This window comes from Meles meles, chromosome 1 (genome assembly GCF_922984935.1).
Source record: "Meles meles chromosome 1, mMelMel3.1 paternal haplotype, whole genome shotgun sequence".
NCBI lineage: Eukaryota > Metazoa > Chordata > Mammalia > Carnivora > Mustelidae > Meles > Meles meles.
Genome location: NC_060066.1, coordinates 152,089,400 through 152,109,716, shown reverse-complemented (window position 1 = coordinate 152,109,716; position 20,317 = coordinate 152,089,400). Strand labels below are relative to the sequence as shown.

The following is a 20,317-nucleotide window of genomic DNA, read 5'->3' as shown; positions in this document are numbered from 1 at the left end:
GTTCCATACAGTTCTTTTTCAGGGGACTCACACTTATGGATGTTGTAGGGTGCCAAACGACATTGTTGCTTCTGGAATCTCTGTGCCTCTTACCTTTAGGAACCTGTCTTAAAGGGGCTAATATTGTATTGACTCAGTATTCTCATGTGCCCATATTCTTAACGTGGATACTCCAAGCTAAGAGAACCAAGGTAGAAATAGCCCCTCAGAACAAATGTGTTTCTGAACATTAAAACACAAAACATGTGGGGGGAGGGTCCAAGAATGTTTCTTCTCTGTATGTTTTCCTTGAAACCCAGCCAAATAGGTACCCAAAATGCGGAATGTCTAATTTTGTACATCTCATGATCAGAACATTCATTCAGGCCGTTATTTGGGAGGGAAAAAAAACAATAGATTTTGATTTATAGAAGTTTCACTCTACTTAAAAGTGGAGGGGAAAATATGGCCCAGGAAGAATCTGCAATTAAGAAGTGTGACAAATGACGGAGATGGCCAAGTGGTATTCTTGGATATCAGAAAGTAACTGTACGTGAAAATAACTTTCTAATTGAATAAGGGTATATTAGGAAAATATGATTCAGAACCAATATTATCGTAATTAGATAAAGGAAGCATAAATGAAATAACTGCAGGAAGAGTATTTCCATAGAGATTATAAATGAGATTCTGGTGGAGCAGAAAGGCCTTTAATTGTAATTTAGTGTGCACTGTAGAATTATCAGCTCTGTGTGTTACTTCATCATATAAAAGAATATCTGATCATTTTCCCTAATAAGCACATGACAGCTCTTCACATTCCTTCATTATAGCTGATTAAGTGTAAAAACAGTAGATATTCCTTTGCTGGAAAAAGAGTTCAGATCTTTTCCGAACGACAGCACAAGGCAGTTGCAGCTGGATAGCACGCGATCCCAGAAGACGACTCTTTCTGGGGTCTGGGGAATTCTAAGTGGCATCTGAAAGAGCTCTTCACGGGGGCTTCTTTTGTCCTTCGCTGCGCATTCTCCCCCATTGCTACCCACGAAACCTCTTTCTGTAGAGCCACACTCTCTAGTATTTCTGGCCGTGCCTGACAGTCTCTACTATATCTCGCAAAAGAAAGCCAAGAGAACGGGGAGTTTCTGCCACGGGGAGAACACTCTTGGCGCTGCCGACAACCCTGAAAGCACAGGGACACGGTCTCTTCCCTGGGCCTCCCAACCCTTCGGTTGTTCACTGACCCAGTGTGAGTCTAGAACACCTGGCCGTTGCACCACACAGCCCTGCGGGTGAAGACAGATTCTAACTTGAGGCAAGAGACCTTCCCCTTTCCCTTCCTCAGTCAGCTAACTCTGCTCTGCCTCACCTTCTTCAGTCCCATAGTGGTTGGTTGGTTGGTTGGTTTTTTAAGAGAGAGGGGTGGGAAGGGAGAGGGAGAGAGAGAATTCCAAGTGTCTCACGGGCAACAGAGAGCCCATCGCGGGGCTTGATCTCACGGCCCTAAGATCACAACCTTGAGCTAAAATCAAGAGTCAGATGGTCAACTGACTGAGCCACCAGGCTGCCTTATGAATATACAGCCTTGGGGGAAAGAAGAGGATCGTTAATAGCTCTGTAGGCTGGAGGCTCCAGAATTTCGTCCTTCCTGCCCTGATGATTGATGGTGGATCCCACACCAGAGCCAGCAGCGGAGTTGGAAGGATAGCAGTTTCTTCAGGGATGCTAAAAAAACAAAACAAAACAAAACCACACACTGAAAGTAATGGCTGAATTATTTGCTTCTTTGCTCCAATCTGGCAACAAAGAGAGGAGGAAGGAGTCTTGATGTATCAACACACCATACTAGACTCTTTTTATGGTGTTCTCTCACTTAGTGCCCGGAGTAGCTCAGGAAGCCCAGGCCTGTGTTACAGATGGACAGTCCGGGCTCATGAGCGATGAGCGATAACCCACCTCAGGTCATTCCACTGGCCTGTGGTAGAACAGCCAACGTACAAACCCATGATGTTCTCCTCCTTAGGGGCTTTTAAAATGTACTTCCTGGAGCGCCTGGGTGGCTCAGTCATTAAGCATCTGCCTTTGGCTCAGGTCATGATCCCAGGATCCTCAGCAGGAAGACTGCTTCTCCTTCTCCCACTTCCCCTGCTTGTGTTCCCCTCTCTCACTGTCTCTCTCTCTCTCTGTCAAATAAATAAATAAAATCTTTACAAAAATAAAAAATAAATTTAAAAAAATGTACTCCTGGGGCTAGTACTGGGTCAGGGGACAACGTTATGGAAAGCTAAAATGAATAAAGGGATTAAGAACTACAAAGTGGAAACCACGAACTCATCATGACTGCATCACCCAATCCTGTCAGGTATTTGACAAGATAAAAGACTCCTTATTATGCTTCTTTGCTTTTATGGTTTTTTTTGTGGGATTGGGGGGCCCATATGTGAAATGGAAATAATGCAAAATGATTTCGCAAAAAGCCTTCTTCCTTCTCAAAGAGGGGTGCTACACAGTGCAAGCAGAAAAGCTTTTCAGTAACTCTGGTATTCACATCACATATGGTGCTATGGCCGGGCAAAGTCAGACAGTCTGACCTTGGGGATAAGGTGTTTGAAACCGGCTAATGAGGCATACCATAAGCACTGGGAAAAAAAGCAAAAGCCGCAACCCCCTAAGAATTGAAATTAATATCCACAGCAGCAAAGCATGGTAGACCGAGTCATTCTCAGAGGGTCAAATTAGACCTTGATGTTACATCTCCACAGTTATCCTTAGGCGTGGCACGTGGCTGGAGTTCAGCACAGGTGTTTGAATGGGCAAACGAGTGAATTTAGGAACACACACATTCACTCCTTAAATTTTGTCAATTCAGTCTTCTAATAAAAAAAAAAAGTTTTAGAGGGCTCTGGATGTTCTGAGGTAAAATAAAGCAAATGCTCAATTAAGCATAAGCATTCCTGTGGTCCTTTTCCTCTAGTAATTAGCCCTTTCCCAAATGAATGCACTCTTCCTAAAAGGAAAGACATTCAATCAAGATGTCAATGTTAATTAGTCTAATTGAAGGCAAGCTTTTACCCCAAGATTGTTTGATCGATCAATAGATATCAGTCAATACCTAGTCACATCTGTGTGTTTATACATATTTAATAACCTCTTCATTATTCAGCCTGCTTGAGGAACAAGGAATATTTCTAATTAGTCAAGTATTCTAGTTAATAAAGGGTTGAACGTGGGGATTGTCACCTTAAAAAGCTTGGGTTGTGGTCCTACACACTTAGACCCTGAAACACTCTCATCTTCGCTAAAGATGATGAAGTCATCATCTTTATAGATGTAGAAGTCGCTTGAGCACCCTTTCCTGTCATAACCCACCATGGCAGAAAACGGATGTCATTTATCACTCACTGCGGAATACGATGCTATTGGTGAGCGATTTCTACCTGGTAAAGTTTCAGCTGTTTACCAGATGGATAGAGAGAGAGACTCGGCCTTGCTCCCCAAAGGATTTAAGATGGTCATGGTTGTAATGAGGACTTCAGCAGCCTGTGGACTTCTTTGTTGTTCCTTCCAGGAAGATCTCCAACACTTGGCTCAGCACTGGCTGGTTCACGATGACGATCGCGCTGGAGCTCTGTGACAGGATCAATGTGTATGGCATGGTGCCCCCGGACTTCTGCAGGTAGGGTTATTCTGCAAGTGTGATTCATCAGCGGTTGTGCAGGGCTTACAAGGGTCTGATTCCAGATATCAGCCATGAAACATGTCTAACTGTCTTCTCGAAGCAATTAATTAACACGTCCCAAGTTCTGGTGCTAGAAACAACAAACAGCATTTAATTATGTGATATAAAATATTGAAAGTTTTTGTTTGTACTGCTGGAGAATTAATCCATCTTGTGGGCTTCATTTATCCTCTGAATATTTATCAACCACAAGGAATGAAATAATTGGCATAATATTAATGATGAGCAAGCATTAAGGAATATTAGTTTTATTCTCATTTGAAAGGAATGCAGTAATTTTTAATGAATTAAAGAGGGCAATTTCTTTGACGGTAAGGCCTATTTGCTAAAATTAAAATATTGCTCTGAGCCTCTTTTCCTCTCTACGTCAGTAGCCTTGGTTTGTACTTCTAAGGCCAAAAGCACAGACATAATGATTTTGATGTACCACTTTAAAGGGAACAGACACATGTCTCCCCTGCTACCTTAAGTCCACTCCCCCGGTACAGGCCTGGCCAGCACTGGGTGCGTACGCTCAGCCGTACTGGGAAAACCTCAGGGCCTGGTTTGCGGAAACTGGTTTGAAAATCCACCTGTGATTGAGAGTAGCGATGCCGGTACGTTCAGAAAGTGCCCTACTTTTCGGGAATGTCTGATGACCTGCTCATGGCCTCCATCCTGATCTTCAAATGGCAAAACCTGGGATGGGGGGCATTTTGAACTTGCTCATTAAAATATATGCCTGCTCATACCTGTGTGTGTTTGAAACCTAATGACTTCTTGAAGGCCACGGCCTTTTACACGGAATCTGAAGTTGGGAGTTTGGATGCAAGTACGAGAGGACTTAATCATGCTCATTTACCACTTTGCCACGTTTCTCCCACTCTCTTTAACCCAGAGACCCGACACAGCGGCCGTACCAGTTTGTCTGTGAGAGTCAGGGCACAGAGGAGAAAGCTGGGCAGAAGAGGCCTTTGATAGATGCCTAGACTCCCTGGTCCCCAGGAGGGACGTGGTGTGAGGAAGGCTGTGTGTTCTGGGGTCAGCTCCAGTCGGTTCTGCCTGGCCACTTCCTAACTGAGTGTGATCTTGAGCTAGTTGTTCGGTCTCTCAGGAGCTCAGCTTCCTCCTCCTTAGAAGTGGAGGTAGTGATCCTGGAGACTCGGCCATGAGGTCATCAGTGGATGAAATAAGTTCGTAGATGTAAAGTGCTCAGAACAGCACCTTATACATGGCAAGAGTTAGCTTGGATCCCCACCCAGTCCCTCGTCACTTAACTCACTGGCCTTGCTTCCCTAGTTAGCAATCCATATGCAGAAAGAAGGTAGGATAGTGTAAAAGAAAAAAAAAACAAAACAAAACAGCCAACTGCCTCCTCAAGCCAACAGGCTAACAAGGGCAGTGGGAGCAGGTGCTTATGGGCACACAAAGGGCCGTCAAAGTTGATAGCTATACGGCAGGTGTAATTATGTAATATTGCCATCAGGATGCCGGAGAGAAAGAGCATGAATAAATTGAAATGTTAATGACTTCTAGTGTTCAAGGAAATATTCCATTTATTATGGAAAACAAATGAAAAGCAAGTCAACCTGTCATTCCTCTTACTCCGGGTTAGTTCATCACGACTGTCCCTAGGAGGGAAGCAGCTTTCAGGATGGCCCTAAGAAGGCGGTCAAGAGACTGTTGGTGAGCCTTATGGGGTCACCGGTTCAGGCATTCTTTTCCCCAGTTCCCCTCCCGAAGGTTCGATGGGTGCTCTCACAACACCCTTTCTCCAAGAGCTCTTTGGAAGGACCCCTGTACTCTGTGTCCTGGCGGAGCAAGTGGAGAAGAGTGCCGGGTGTCGGGCAGCAGACACGGTGAGGCTGCAGGGAGTGCCCTGTTCAGTCGCAATTTCTGCTCAGGGAGGCCGAGAAGGGAAGAACCAGGAGCGGCACACGCTGCCTCCCAAGTTCCTGTAACCTTTGTCTCCGTGACAGGTTAGCTGAACCACCCAGTTAGCAACCCCATGACCTTGAGTCTTGCTTCCCTTATGTACAGGATGGTAATAAGAAAACAGCCAAAAAAGCCAGCAGGTCGTGGTGAAGCTTGAATGAGATCATGGACTGTAGAATGTCTGACTCAGTGTCCTGCACACAGCTTGTGCTCAGGAAAGACGATTGGTGCTATGAATAGTACTAATACGTTAATATGATATTGTAAGATATATAAAATAATTATTAATGTTTTCCTAAGTACTTGAGAGTTGCCCCCAAAAGTTACTAAGAACTTCGGCGGGTTCAAAGACTAGGGCACAGCTCTTGCCTTCTAGAAACTCACCATAAGCCTTATCTGCACGAAGACATAATGAACACAGCACAGCCACTTGGAGTCAAAGGACCCTCGCAGACAGTATCGACCACTGGAGAATGAAAAAGCAACTTGGAAGTCAGTCCTGCTGCTCATCTAGCCGTTCCCCCTTTTGTTTTTATTTTGGAAGAAGTCGAGAACTCTAAGGGCCAAGTAGGGTTCATGTGTCCTGGGCTCTAGGACTTAAGGAGGTAAGCTCTCACCAGGACCCAGGAATGGTATGGAAGTTTCTGGGAGATAGCAGAGCTCAGGCTGTTTGAGCCCACTGGAACTTAAATTCTCCAAGGGCCCTGAACTTCTTCCAAAAAAAGAAGAGAAAATAACCACTTCTGCTGCTCAGAAGCTATGTGACTTGGAGAAAGTTACTTGACTTTACTGACCTTAGTGATCTTGGGCAAGTTACATACTATCTCACGTACTGACTATCTCTGTAGTATAGTGACTTAGCTTCCGTATCCCTAAAATGGTGGCAACAACAGTACTTACTGTGACGGTTTCTATGATTATCTCATAAGATACTAGATGAGGAAGGCTTGGCGTATATTAAGCATGGTGTATATTAGACACGCACAAATTTATCAGGTGAAGGGACGCACTAATATGCAAGTGTGGGTGCCCATTACCACATTTTAAGGAGATGTCCAGCAAGTGGTATCACATGATTCCCAGGGGGTGAGGAGAGCCCGGCTTCTAGAGAGGGAAGGACCTGTGTGGCCTCTTGTATGAACAGGATGCCACTTTTCTGTCCCACGGGGACTGGGCTGCACGTAGCCTCCAGATCCCACAGGCCATCATCTCATGGGGTGGCTCGAGTGAACCTGCCCATTCTGTGGCTTCCCAGTGTCTCGCTAGACTGAAGAGTTAGGCACGGGGGCCAGACTTCAGCAAGCAAAAAGAGAGCCAACTGCTGATTGTGGGTAAATCGACTATTTCTGACTTTAAGACGCAACTAGTATCCTCAAAAGGAGTTATTTGCTAAATTAACCACAGAGACGTCATTCTCTCAACCGACTCATGTTGGGTACTGAGCACATAATCAGGGATGAATAAGACAGAGTCTCTGCCTTCAGTCCCCTTAGGGTCACTTGGACACAATTGGGTCAAAAGGGCCAGAAGGCTCACGAGGTGCCTGTGGGAGAAAATCCACACTGTCTGCCCGTCAGTAGCATCTGACCCGCAGCTTTCCTCAAACATCCGCCTCTGACTTTCTGCCAGACTCGGAGGGGTCCTTGTATGCATTCCTCTGACCCTACCGGGTGGAACAGGGACAAGAGAGAAGGACGACCGGGCCCACCCATCCCCCTCCGTCAAGAGCAGACCCACTTCTATCTGTTTTACATCCAGGCTCTTCTCGGTCAAAGGTTGCCTGTCAAATAAGAGCTCTGACAGCCTCCGGTGTGAGCTACAGTCCTGCTGCTCTCCGGTCACACGCCTTTCAGGAGAATCTAATCATTGCCTTCTTATTGCTGGGGAAACCGAGGCACAGAGAGACCGAACACTGGGCTACTTCTGTGGTCGTCTCTGTCAGCCTAAGGTGGCAGTGACCCAAAGGGAACGTCAGCCACCATATGCATAGCATGAGGGAGGGAACAGAAGATGAGAGGGAGTAGGGGACTAAATTATTCCCCGGGGGAGCAACCAGCAGAGCAATCCCTGAGGGACCGGTTTCCAGGATAAGGGTGGACAAGCTCGCCCCTGCAAGCCGAGAGCTCCCCGTTTCCATCCAGCTCTCCCAGAGGTCTGGCCTCCCTACCCCTCTACCCAAAGGCCCTGAGTTGCTTCCAGGAGTCATTCTTTGGCAAGAAAACTTCTCGTAGTCCCTAAACTACTAAGCACATGGACTCCTCATAGTCCCACATTCATATTTAAAACCACAGATGGGAGCAGTGGACCTATAAATGGACGGACGCATTCCTCAAAACCTGGCTCAATCTAACAGGGTGAAGGTCGTCTGACGAGCACGTAACCCTTCCCTCTGTCGCTTGGTGCTGAAGTAGCTCCTGACTGCTGTCCCCAAGTCTGCTCTCTCTCCTTCCTCTCCAGACATCACTGTGCTGTTGGAGAGACTACATCTGACTCAGTTCAACCCCTCAGTAGTTCCCCAAAGCTTTTATTTTATTAAAGATTATTAAAGATTTTATCCAGAGAAATACAGAAAGAACATAGGTAGGCAGAGCAGCAGGCAGAGGGAGAGGGAGAAGCAGGCTCTCCGCTGAGCAGGGAGCCCGATGTGAGGCTCGAACCCACGACCCTGGGATCATGACCTGAGCCAATGGCAGATGCTTAATGGATTGAGCCAACTAGGCGCCCTCCCTAAAGCTTTTATTTTTTATTTTTTTTAAAGATTTTATTTATTTATTTGACAGAGATCACAAGTAGGCAGAGAGGCAGGCAGAGAGAGGGGAAGGGAAGCAGGCTCCCTGCAGAGCAGAGAGCCGGATGCGGGGCTCGATCCCAGAACCCTGAGATCATGACCTGAGCCGAAGGCAGAGGCTTTAACCCACTGATCCACCCAGGCGCCACCTCCCTAAAGCTTTTAGAACAGAATCCCTACCTCCTGGCTTAGCACACAGCCCTCCAGAGCCTGGCTTCATCTGCTCTATTCTCCCCCTCTTCTTCCCACACAGACTTCTTTTTGCTGTAGGGAAAACTTAGAAAGGAGCTCTCCCTGCAGACCTCTGGCCTTTGGCCCTCAGCTTGGAATTTCCAGTCCTTCCTTCTTCTTTTGGCCCATCACTGCTGGTTCTTTACGATAGTATTAATGGCTATTTTTCTGCACATACCACACGCTGGTCCTGTGCTTAGTATGAACACATGTGCCATTTCGTGGAAGTCTTGTGGTAATGCCATGAGATAAACATTACTCTCGTCATTTCACATGTCAAGCTTGAAGACCTAAAACAGCTGTCCAGGGTCACGGGGCAGGGAAGTGACAGAGCTAGGGTCTCCGGGACCTCCCTCCACAGTCTCAGTGCAGCAGGCCCTCCTCCTGCAACTTTTCCTCAGTCCTGTCAGACCCTGCCTGAGCCCCCACTGGGCCCTCTGCCAACCCCCCCCTCCCGCCGCCCCAGTTTGTCGGGATCCTTTATTTGCTTGTGGTCTCATCAAAAGGAGGGGTCAGTGCTCTGTCCAGACTTGCGTCTTCAGGACTTGTTCTTGTGTCTGGCACATAGTATGTACTCAGTATTGATTGACTCAGTGAATAAAGAAAACCTTCGTTAACTTGGCAGTGTGTAAGAAACTGATTCTATTGTTATCCCAAGACCAGAAGTGTCCAGTGAATGAAAAATATAATTAGCAAATGACCAATTCAAATCCGAAGGGTCCTAGGACATCAGTGGCAGCCACCTGTTTCGTCGTACTCAGCTGGAGTGAGCGCTAGGTCTTCACAGACGGGCTCAGCCATCAGGCAATTAGTCTCCATCCTGTCCCTAGCCCTGGGCTCCAGGCTCATCGGTATTCTGAAAGCTGGGGAAAATTAATGCCACGTTGTACCAGACAGTCTCAAAATATATTCTTGTGTGGACAGTAGACCCTTAAGTCATGCCATCTCATACGGAAAGCCAAATCCATTCTATCCAGATGGTCTATAAATTGCAATGAAAAAAAAATGTGTTATCATTGCCTTCCAAACTAAATTATGGTATTTTTAATCTCATTTTCCACTGTAAATTATTTGTGATAATAATGGGCCAAGCGTTTAAATTCTACCTAATAATCTTATTTCTGGTCATACTTAACACATTACCAAGTTTACAACTCTCTGTCACCCGTCGTTTCTTGAGTATTAATTAGCAGAGTAATGACTCAGAGTGATCACTGTCATGGAACTAAATTAATATCTCATCCATAATGTGAAGGACATCTCAAAGGTATCGTGAATATCAGAGTTGATTCTACTAGAATTATTAGCTAGCGAACATTAATAAAGCTGCCAGTGTAACAGGGAAAGTTCTAGTTGGCGACAGTCCACTGTGTAGAATCAGATGCTTACAGAGACAGGTAGGGAATGGTAATGCACCCAGGAGGTTCACATTTTATGAAGTAGACTTCAGATACAGTGTTGTGTTTTTTTCCCAGACAGTTCTCATTGCCATCATTTCCTTCTTCTGTCTTTGCGCTGATTTGACCCACTCTTGGCAGTCCCGGGGTGTTTCTATCACCTTCCTCCCTGTGGGTACCATGGATCTACGAAGAGATGTTGTAACACCACCGGAGGTGCTGGAGTCGTGGAGGGTGAGTGGGAGTCCGGACGACTCACTCCGGCTCTTTGCCCCAGAAAGGGTGGACAGCGGCAGGCTCTCGCTGCTCTGTCTGCCCCAGAGTCACCAGACTTAGTCCACTGGCTTCCAAGGGGTATAGATGTTTTCCTTCCAAAAGAAGCTGTAAGAGACAGCAGCGTAAAGGGGACTCAGCAGGTCCCACCGGGCTGAAGCAGATGTGTGGGAAGGCCTGCTCTAGGAGCATTTCCTTCGGGATGCTACATAGTATCCCTAACGCCCGCGATGCAAGCTAATTTCAGAACACTCTAGACACTTGACAGCTGTCCAGTCAGCTCTATTCTACAAGCGTTTCCTGACTACCTACTGGATGCCCCGTACTGTACCAGCATAGAAGCATGTTTAGAGACTGAGAGCTCTAGAGAGAGGCAAAGCCACCATTCCCTTCCTGGCACCTTTGTAGCCTTGTGGATAGTTGAGCCCCAACTAACGGATCCAGGTCCACCCAGATCACACCTGGAACTGGAAGGATTCTCGCAGGCGTGTTGACATTAGGACGCTTCTGCCGGTTGTACAGCTTAGCTGTCGGAGATTCACAGATGGAACATGACAAACTCCCGTCACCATTAATATTCGCGAGTATAACATTCAGGGAGCACGAGGGCTCTGCTGCTCTCGCTGACGGGCTGCGGGGTGTCCACGGAGCATGGGGCGCCTCTGTCCGCAGGTGCTCGGGAGAACGCAGCGAGGACAGAGTCGTTCCAAATCAGGTTCCAGCAGGTGCCATTGGTACAGAAATCCACCTGGTAGAGCAGGTTTTCCAAGATACAGAGCCTCGCTCTTAGGAGTTCCACTTTGGTCCAGATCTGAGCCCTGAAACGTCTTCAATTTTTCCATGCATGAGTTTTGTCATCTCTGAAATTGGGGTCAGAACGGTACCTCTGGCATAGGGGTGTTGTGAGGATTCAGTCGTGTCAAATGCCGAGCGCTCTGTTTGGTGCTGAAAAGGTAACTAAAGTCCGGCACCCAGGATGGTCCATGAGTGATGATGGTCCATGATGGCCCTAGACCCCACCTGCCCGCCGGCTGCTCAGCCCTCAGACAGAGCAATGACACTGACCTTAGGCTCCCTCCCTGAGCTTAGCAAGAACCTCACTAAATCAGCCGTCCTCAACCTGGCTGTCTATTTAGAATCTCATAAGGCACTTTTCTTTTCTTTTTTTTTTTTTTTTTTAAGATTTTATTTACTTATTTGACAGACAGAGATCACAAGTAGGCAGAGAGGCAGGCAGGCAGACAGAGAGGAGGAAGAAGGCTCCCTGCTGAGCAGAGAGCCCGATGCGGGGCTCGATCCCAGGACCCTAGGATGATGACCTGAGCTGAAGGCAGAGGCTTAACCCACTGAGCCACCCAGGTGCCCCTCATAAGGCACTTTTCAACATTAACAGTCGTTTTTTTAATTTTTTGTTTTGAAAAGGTTTTACACTTACCAAAAGTTGCATAAGTAGCACAGAGAGTTCCTCTATACCCTTCACCCCACTTCCCCTAATGTTAACATTTTGCATCATTATGGTCCAATGATCAAAACTAAGAAATTAACACCAGAGCAAAACTCTTACCTAAATGACAGACTTTATCCAGATTTCACCAGTTTTCCTGCTGAGGTCTCTGATCTCCAGGACCTACTCCAGGACCCCTTCGCACTTACATATCCTGGCTCTCAGTCTTCTGTCCATGGCATCCTTCAGCCTCTCCTTCTCTTTCACGACATTGAAGAAATCTGGTCATTGTTGTGGGAGGTCCATCACTTTGGATTCGCGTGATGTTTTCTCGTGATCGGGTTGAGGCTGTGCATTCCTGGGGAGGGTACCACAGGAGCAGGAAGCCCTTCCCAGCATCCCACGTGTCAACAGACATACGATGTCAGATGTCTCAGTGTGGCAGTGTTAACCTCGATTGCCTCGCTAAGGTGGTGTTTGCTGGGTTTACTCACCTCGAAGTTATTATTTTTCCCTTTGTCATTATAAATATCTTGGGGGAGATACTTCATGTAAATAACCTATTTCTCTTCATCATTTTCCCCCACTAATGTTTCATTCATCGGCGCACCTTGCTTGCAACAGTTGCAAGGCTGTTTTAGTGGTGATTTCTCTATTCCCTCATTCTCTCTGGATTTAGTAATTGGAATTCTTCTATATGGAAATGCCGTTTCTTCCTCCCTGTTTATTTATAGATTCAGCTATTTACTGATATCATCATGGACTCGTGGGTATTTCTTTTATTATATGGGGTTTATAATCCAGTACTACCATTATTTACTCTGATACTCAAACTTCACGCACTTTTCAAATTGCCATGCCTGGGACCCCCTCCAAATCAATTAAGCCCGAATCTGTGGAGGTGGGACACAGGCAGCGGTATTTCTTTAAAGCTCCCTGTGTGCACTGAATGTTCGTTCTCTCATGACTCCCCTCACCCCACCCTGCTTCCTCCCTAAAGAAACAAAAACCCTCTGCTGCACTGTTTTTTGCAGGATTTATTCCTGAGGTGACCCTTAGAGTGCTGATGACAGGCTGTGGCTCCTTGGGAAACTGGCTCTGAGATGATCTCCGCCCTCACACCTCCACGTCCTCTGCTTCTCCTGGCCCCCCACAAACAGGAACTGGGGTGCCAGACCCACCTTTACAACTGCCTTCTGGTGCGCAAATTCTGCTGATGTATATTGCTGCTGGGTCAGGAGGAAGGAGAAAAAGCTACTGCAGTCTTTAAAGTCAGGTTTGAGGAAAGACCTAAGGAATGAGGACCTTATTCTGGGAAGGACGCAGCGGTGGATTACAGCGGGTGGCAGGCTTTCCAGCGGGAGGGCTGTTCCCACACGCTCTTCGGCTCTGCCCTCAAGGCCCACAAAGCACTCCTCGGCCATTTGGGCAGAGTCTTAAAGTGTGGAAACAATCCCACTTATTTGGATACCTTGGAAATCATAACAATTAAATGTGTAAATTTAATTCTCCTTTTAAGGGATCAATAGGGAGCCAGATAAATTTTCATTCCAAGAGATGGTCTTCCTGAATAAGGAAACTGATCTTCTAGCATCCATTAGCTGGTTTCCAATTTCTCTGTATTCCTAGGTGCCAGTTCAATCTCACGGTATTTTTAGAAGCTTAATTGTTTCTTTAATCAGATTGATTCCAGTAATATGTTCAAAGTGCAGATAAATCAGATTTAAAACCGGATTTATATTGGAATAAAAGCTTAACTCCAAGTGTACCATGCCACGGTGAATTTGGCACTGTTCCCCAAATTGTGCCATATGAATCTGGGGACATTTGTCTCACAAATTTCTATCTTTTCTTGTTTATTCTTTTCTCCATGGTGGTCAGTTCCAGCTTGAATTCTTCCTAGAATGCATTTTCTGTGTGGAAATTAGCCTCTGTTAAAACTTCAAGGGGATTCCAATGTCTGGAGTAAGTAAAGACGTGAAATCTGTATTAGCTAGACAGGGTTGGATCTGATGTGTCACTGCGGAACACAGAGATACTTCTGAGACAAGCCTGATGCAGATGCAAAGTATTAATTCAGCATAGCATCCAACCCAGGAGGAGGAACGTTTAAATGCTGCATGACAAAAATAAATCTTTCTTCCTGGAAGAACTTTAACCTCAGAGGAGAGGCAGCTCAAAAGGTTTATTGTTGTCAGAGCCACAAACTTGACACCCTCTTGATAAAAGACTTCGATCCCTGACCTCGGTAAAGTTGCCACTCCAGGAGCTATTTGTGTATTGATCTTGTCTGAAGAAAACAAATAGGTGTCTAGCAGGATGAACATCTCTGGGAAACAAAGGTACTGTACTTAGAGTAGAGCCCGAGTGACCCAAGTGGGGGGCCCCAGGGCACCGGGCATGGAAAGGTGATTTGCCTGCGCCTTTTAAGAGAAGCACTGAAGCTCTATGTCAGAACCAGTTGGTGAGCGTAGCTCAAGGCGGGAAGGTTTGCCTGTTGGGATACCTTGACTAATTCCATCATAGACTTCAACATGGAAGAGGTGGTGTGGATTGGACTAGAATGGAAACCAGTGTGAGACCAGGGCTCTTTGGGAGTTAGATATTTTAGTAACATAGGGCACCCAACTGCCTCAACATGTTAATCCTTTGCACACTGACCTGAAGAAATAAGCCAGGATTTCTCATTTGAGGTGAAATAGGGATAGAGAAATGGAAAAACTGTTGGGGCTATAGGGCTTAAGTGCAAGGATTTGAGGATTTGGAATTTCTGGATTTAGAGACTCTGGATGTGGGTCCATTGTCTACCTAGAGCAACAAGAAGGAAATGGTGGCATCGTGCTTACTAGGATCATCAGCTTTCCATGTTGGAAGAGAAATTGTCTTTAGAGGTTTTATTGTTTAGTTTTCAACGCCATACAAATTTCTGTCAACAACAGAAATTTAAAAATTATTTGTTGAGCACCTACTAAGAACAAGACAAAGGCCTGCCCTCATGAACATATAAAGAGTAAACAGCAGCAATTCTGGAGAGGGATTAATGCTGTAAGAAAAATAAACCCGAGAGAGAGAGAGAGAGCGAGCACACACAAAGGGAGCACAAAGGTGTGAGGTAAATCCTCTCTGAAGAGGACATGTTGAAGTCAGTACCCAGCAGTAAGAAGGGATGAACTGGTTAGAAACGTGTTACAACCAGGTGACTGTCTTCACGTGCCAAGGCCTAAAGGTCAAGTTTGGCAGAGCTGATGACCAGAAAGGCCAGCGTGGCTGGAGCATGTTTGGCAAGCCGGGGTTAGAAGAAAGCTCTGGAGAGAACCACCTCATGTAACACCCTATAAGCCACACTTTTATTATAATTAGAAGCTTCTGGAGGATTTGGTGGAGCGGGGGGATGGGAGGGAAATGTGGTGTGTTTTTGTTTTGTAAACATCTTTGTAGCTGCTTATGCTGAGCTGACTACAAGGGCTAGAGTGGAGGAACTACAGTGGGGGTCTTAGCAACGTGGGCTTTCTAAGTCCCAAACCCCTGCACGTCCCGTAGTATACTTTTAATCTCTCTCTTTGATAGTGATGCTCAAACATTTATTTCACAACCTCAAAACCTTTCCACTTGCTTCTTGTGCACACATCAGGAAAACCCTCTGTTGCAATTGACTTGACTTGGAAATACGTGTTGTGCTCATCAGCTTCATCAGTCACAGGAGGTTTTTCCCTCTTTACTCAGTCATCTCATCTTCCTCCTACAGGGATCCCAATCACCCATCAGTACCTTACCACTATTACGAACCATTTGGACCTGACGAATGCACCATGTACCTCTCCCACGAGCGAGGACGGAAGGGCAGTCATCACCGCTTCATCACAGAGAAACGGGTCTTTAAGAACTGGGCACGGACATTCAACATTCACTTTTTTCAGCCAGACTGGAAACCAGAATCACTTGCTCTAAAGCCTCCGGAGAATAAACCCGTGTTCTGAGCAGTGAGGGTGCCAGACCAAAACCTCAAGTACCTACTGCATCAGACGCCAGGGCGCTGAACTTCCAGAGCCAGCAGACACACGAGAGGGACGGGATCGGGAGCAGGAAACTCCTCCATGAGCAACATGTACAGATGGTTCAGAAGCAGGACCACCAAGCACTGCGGTTGGTGTGTAAGGAGAAAATTCCAGAATTACTATGTCCGCAGGAGTGTCATCCCTTGCAAAAGGGGTTACCTGAGGAGTTAAACACCCATGTCAGTGATGCTGCCGTGGTCTAAAGAACATTCTGGATCTCTTTAAGTATCGCCTTCAAAACCGAAGCATGAGCAGCTCAACAATGTTAGTTGTGTTCCTTTGTAGAAATGCCACAGTGAAAGACCTTTTTCTATCGAGTTGTATCCTAACCTGATCTATAATCTTTGTCATCTGTTGGGCTCTGTATGTGTGATTTGTAAAAAGCAGTCTGAAAGTATGGACATGATTTCTGAAGAGCACATCTTCACTGACTTTCATAAAGCAAATGCCCGATATTTATTTATTAAAAGTTTTTTAGTGTACTCTAGGCCAGTATTTTTATAGATTATGATTATGTGATAATTTATCCTTCTTAACTCTTTAACCCTGAATGATGGTTGGAAGACACCTAGAATGGGGCTGGTGAGTGACTGCGTTCACGACACTCGTTGTTAGCAGTTGATTGGCTTGGAAATGTCGAGTTGGCATTTTTTGAACCTTCAAGAAGAGCTATGACATTTTCTAACGTAAAGAAATGCTCCAAATGACAAAATCGAAAACCAAAAACTGTGTTGTTACAACAAAAAGATACTAACAAAAGAAACTTAAAGATAGTTGTCTTTAGTAATAGTTGGTGTAGGTTACTTGGCATAAACCCTAGTTTCCTCGTGTGAGAATGATGTCCCTGTACCAGATGACAGTATAAGTTTCCTTCCAAATCTAAAATTCTGTAAGCCTCTTCTTGACCCACTTGAGGACCTTGCACGTGGATTGATGGGGTTTCCTCAGTAGCAAAAGCCTGACTTTAGGGGGTCTTCCCCCCCGCCACTATCTCCCTCTGTGGTTAAAAACATAACTTCCTCACTGGTCCCCATTGACTACAGTCTGCCCCCCGCTTTTCTGGTGTTTCTTGAACCCCAAAAAGGGGGAGGGCAAAAAACTAAGAGAGAGAGAACGTCTGTGGTGTTCCCTGGCTATAGGAGCAAGGAACTGTCCTTCTCTGAGTCTGTGAGAAGAGAAGGAGCTTCCCTATCAGATGACTCATTTATCCTGTGAACTATTCAGATTCACTCATTGCAAGTCTCACATGATAGTCACAGCCATTCCCTGGTCTGGAGGAGTATGAAGGACGTATTTTATCCAGAGCCAAGAGAGTAGTATGAAGGACCATCATTTAAGCAAGTGATATATACCAGTGTTTTTTTTCCACATGACTTAGAAGGCATGTGCTTTTCCAATGCCAAATTAAAAGGCGCCAGCAAGTATTACGTGTGGAGACCGACATTGTTTCACAGAACCTGACCTGACCTGTGACTAAAGAAGGTTTTTTTTTTTTCACATTGCCACTTCCTTTTGCTTTCCTTACTTAGTACTAAGATTCCATTCCCTTGCACTAACTATTACTACTAATCATATGGGGTACTGTGGTTGGGGTGTAAACACAGTCCAGATATTTATAGGACAGAAACAAAACAAAATTGATATTATTGTGGTGTAGCTTGAGCTGCTAAAAGCCAGTACAATGGAAACGTATGTGTTCTTCAGACTTTCTCGTAGTTTTTTAAAGAGACTGTAGAACATCATTCCAGCCCAATCTCTTTTGCGGCATGGACTCCGGACACACGATCCTTTGTGAACATAAGAAAAAGAGTATGAATTTCATGTGATGGATTTATAGGCCATCTTTACCATTACTTGAAGACATTATGTTGTTCACATGTAAGTAGCTCCTTTAACAACTTTTATTTTTATGGAAATTTGGAAAGGCATATTTGGGACCTGCAAAAATGTAGCTGTATTACCTAATCTGTAATATCTCAAATGCCTGTGCTATCTTTAGGTTTTAGGATTTGGTTTGGTTTTTGTTTGTTTGTTTTTGTTTTTGTTTTTGTTTTAAGACCGTATGATAACTGCATCTTTTTTGTAACTTCTTCCTTCTTCCCAAATACTCAGAAGAGTGTAAAGCAAACAAATTCTGTAAACCCCTGGCTTCACTGGGAAATAGCTTACATCTAAATGTAGCTAAGATACGGGAGTATGGGAATTCATATTTTTTTCAAATATGGTATAAATAGGTGTAAGACTGATCACTTGGGCAGTGGTTTTTATTATAGCATTTCAAGAATATGCCTGGAATTCTGATAGATTGTGCCGACGGAGCTGGCCATGGGCAATTGAATTCTTATCTTGCTACTATCATTTCCTGACTCTCGGTCTCAACACCATTCAAAACCACTAAACATCAACCCTGATATAAAAGATGATGACAGAACCATGTTTACAGACCTCAGTGATTTCAATATCCAATTGTGTTGGGAGCCTGAGTCATACTCGTTATGTTATACACCTTTGTCTTCTTTCCCAGCTGTGTCATCCGCTACCTCCTCGCTTTTAAGACCCCAGTAATACAAAGCCACAGCTGGCCGATCCATGGCGTCTGTTATTTCAATGCAAGAACATTTGGCAGAGGCCATTACAATAGATAGCCATTATGGGCAAAGATACAGGAATTCACAAACAAAATCAATCACTTCAAATGGCCCATAAAAATAGGAATCTTACATTTAATATTCTACAGTAAATATTCACCCAAGAAAGCGTACATTAAAAGAACATTAGGAGGTAAATATTCAGTGTGCTGCATGGGGACTTTGCTGCGTGATTTCCATTATGGTTAATGGGTGTTTGGTAACTAAGTCCCTGTGCTTCACTAACCCTGGGATGTGCTCCTAAGGGCTAGACATAAAACCAGAGTGATTCAGGAACTTCCAAGGTCCTAAGATTTCAGAGTGAGAGCTCATCTTGAAAAAAAAATAAAGGAAAGCAAAACACAAAATACTGTACCTGAAAGAGAAATTTGCGGTTCTCTCCGAACCCTGACCCATTGCTGGTATGTGCCTCAGAGGCCAAACACCACCTCTCTGGACAGACTCCCTTTGTCTCCTGAAGTATTCTCCATTAGTGACCTATTTTAATCACATTAAAACTGAGGGATATCATCTCACTTTGAAGTAAAAACTCACCTCAAAAGTTAGAATTATTGATTGGGAAGCTAAGTGAATGTTAAGTAAAAGTGGAAGGAACAAACAAGAATTTTGTCAGGATCCATGCAGTCTTATGTGAACATATCTGTACCTGTTTAATACCCACCCAAATAGTTGTCCTTATGTAGAGGTGACCGCATTTCGGAAATACACCCTGATTTCCACTGGGGTGATGACTCAGACTGTTAGTTCAGACTTACTCTGAGATTTCTCTTCTCTCTGTCGTGTTAGGAGGTGAGGGTAACACTCCTGCATATTTCGTCCCTGAGCCAATCCTTCCTTCCATCCTCCCTGCTTCTCTCTGGGACCTCAGTCCCATCCTTCGGCCATCATTCTCTCCTCATTGTTTGTCTACACTGGGCTCTTCAACCAGTGGTCTTTGGAGGCTGTTAAGGTCTTCCTTGTAGGTTTTTCAACTAGAGACCTACCTGGGGAACAGGTTTGGGGTGGGTCCTGCCAGGCAATGAGCACAGTAGGTGGGAGGAAGACATCTGGCTCCAGGACTAGGTTGTTCAGAAGCACCATCCTGGTTCCCCTCAGGCTGGTGGGGGCGGGGAGGAGCTTCAGGACAGATCTTCAGTGCTAAAACAGAGGACAAGCCCCGGGCAAACTGGGACAGTGGGTCACCCTATCAAAAGGCCACCTCAGAGAGAACTATATAATACTAAGTCACGGGGGGGGGGGTGTAAATCCACTGCCTGGGTTCTAGCACATGCCAGAAGATGCTTCAGAGTGGAGAGAGGTGAGAGAGTGTCTACAGGTTTGAAAACGAATACGAGCAAACCGTCTACTCCAGCTCACGAATCCCCCACCTACTCAGGGTATTGAGCCGCCATAGAAAAGCAAAAAAAGTCTGTGATCCTGTTTGTTTTTACTCAGTGCCCTAATATTCTATGCTACCTTGTATTATTGTTCCTGTCTCTTTCTGTGTGTGTCCTATTAGTCTAATTAGATTGTAAGCTCTTTGAGAGCAGGGACTGTTTCTCCTTTGTCTTTGTAGCCCCATGCCTAGTACAGTGCCTTGCACACAATAGGCGCTCAATAAATGTCTGTTGTTGATGATGACCTCTTAATGGTGGCCCATTGGATTGGTAACCGGTACATATTCTTCCATTTGAGAAGTGCAGGAGACAGAAAAGGTGATGAAGTAGTTAAATTTTAAGTGGGTTTTTACAGGGTCAGTCCTCAAACCTAGAACATTTTTAATCAACAGAACTGACCTAGATTTGGATAGGATAATGTAGCTGAATTCATTAGGTTTGTTAATGTTGGCTGTACTGAACACACAAAGTGA

The 20,317-nt window shown here is 45.2% G+C and overlaps 1 protein-coding gene across 2 annotated transcripts in view; it reads left to right on the top strand.

Annotated features, from left to right (window-relative positions):
- ST6GALNAC5 (ST6 N-acetylgalactosaminide alpha-2,6-sialyltransferase 5) overlaps positions 1 to 20,075 on the top strand; it is a 172,964-nt gene extending 152,889 nt beyond the window's left edge. The window contains exons 4-5 of one of the 2 annotated variants that reach the window (XM_046007163.1): positions 3,548 to 3,655; positions 15,511 to 20,075. In XM_046007163.1, the coding sequence (XP_045863119.1) occupies positions 3,548 to 3,655; positions 15,511 to 15,742 (340 nt within the window). In that variant the 3' untranslated portion in view covers positions 15,743 to 20,075. Of the gene's footprint in view, positions 1 to 3,547; positions 3,656 to 10,126; positions 10,213 to 15,510 lie in introns of those variants that run through there. The other variant, XM_046007172.1, reaches the window with a different exon arrangement.
- The last annotated feature ends 242 nt before the right edge of the window (positions 20,076 to 20,317 follow it).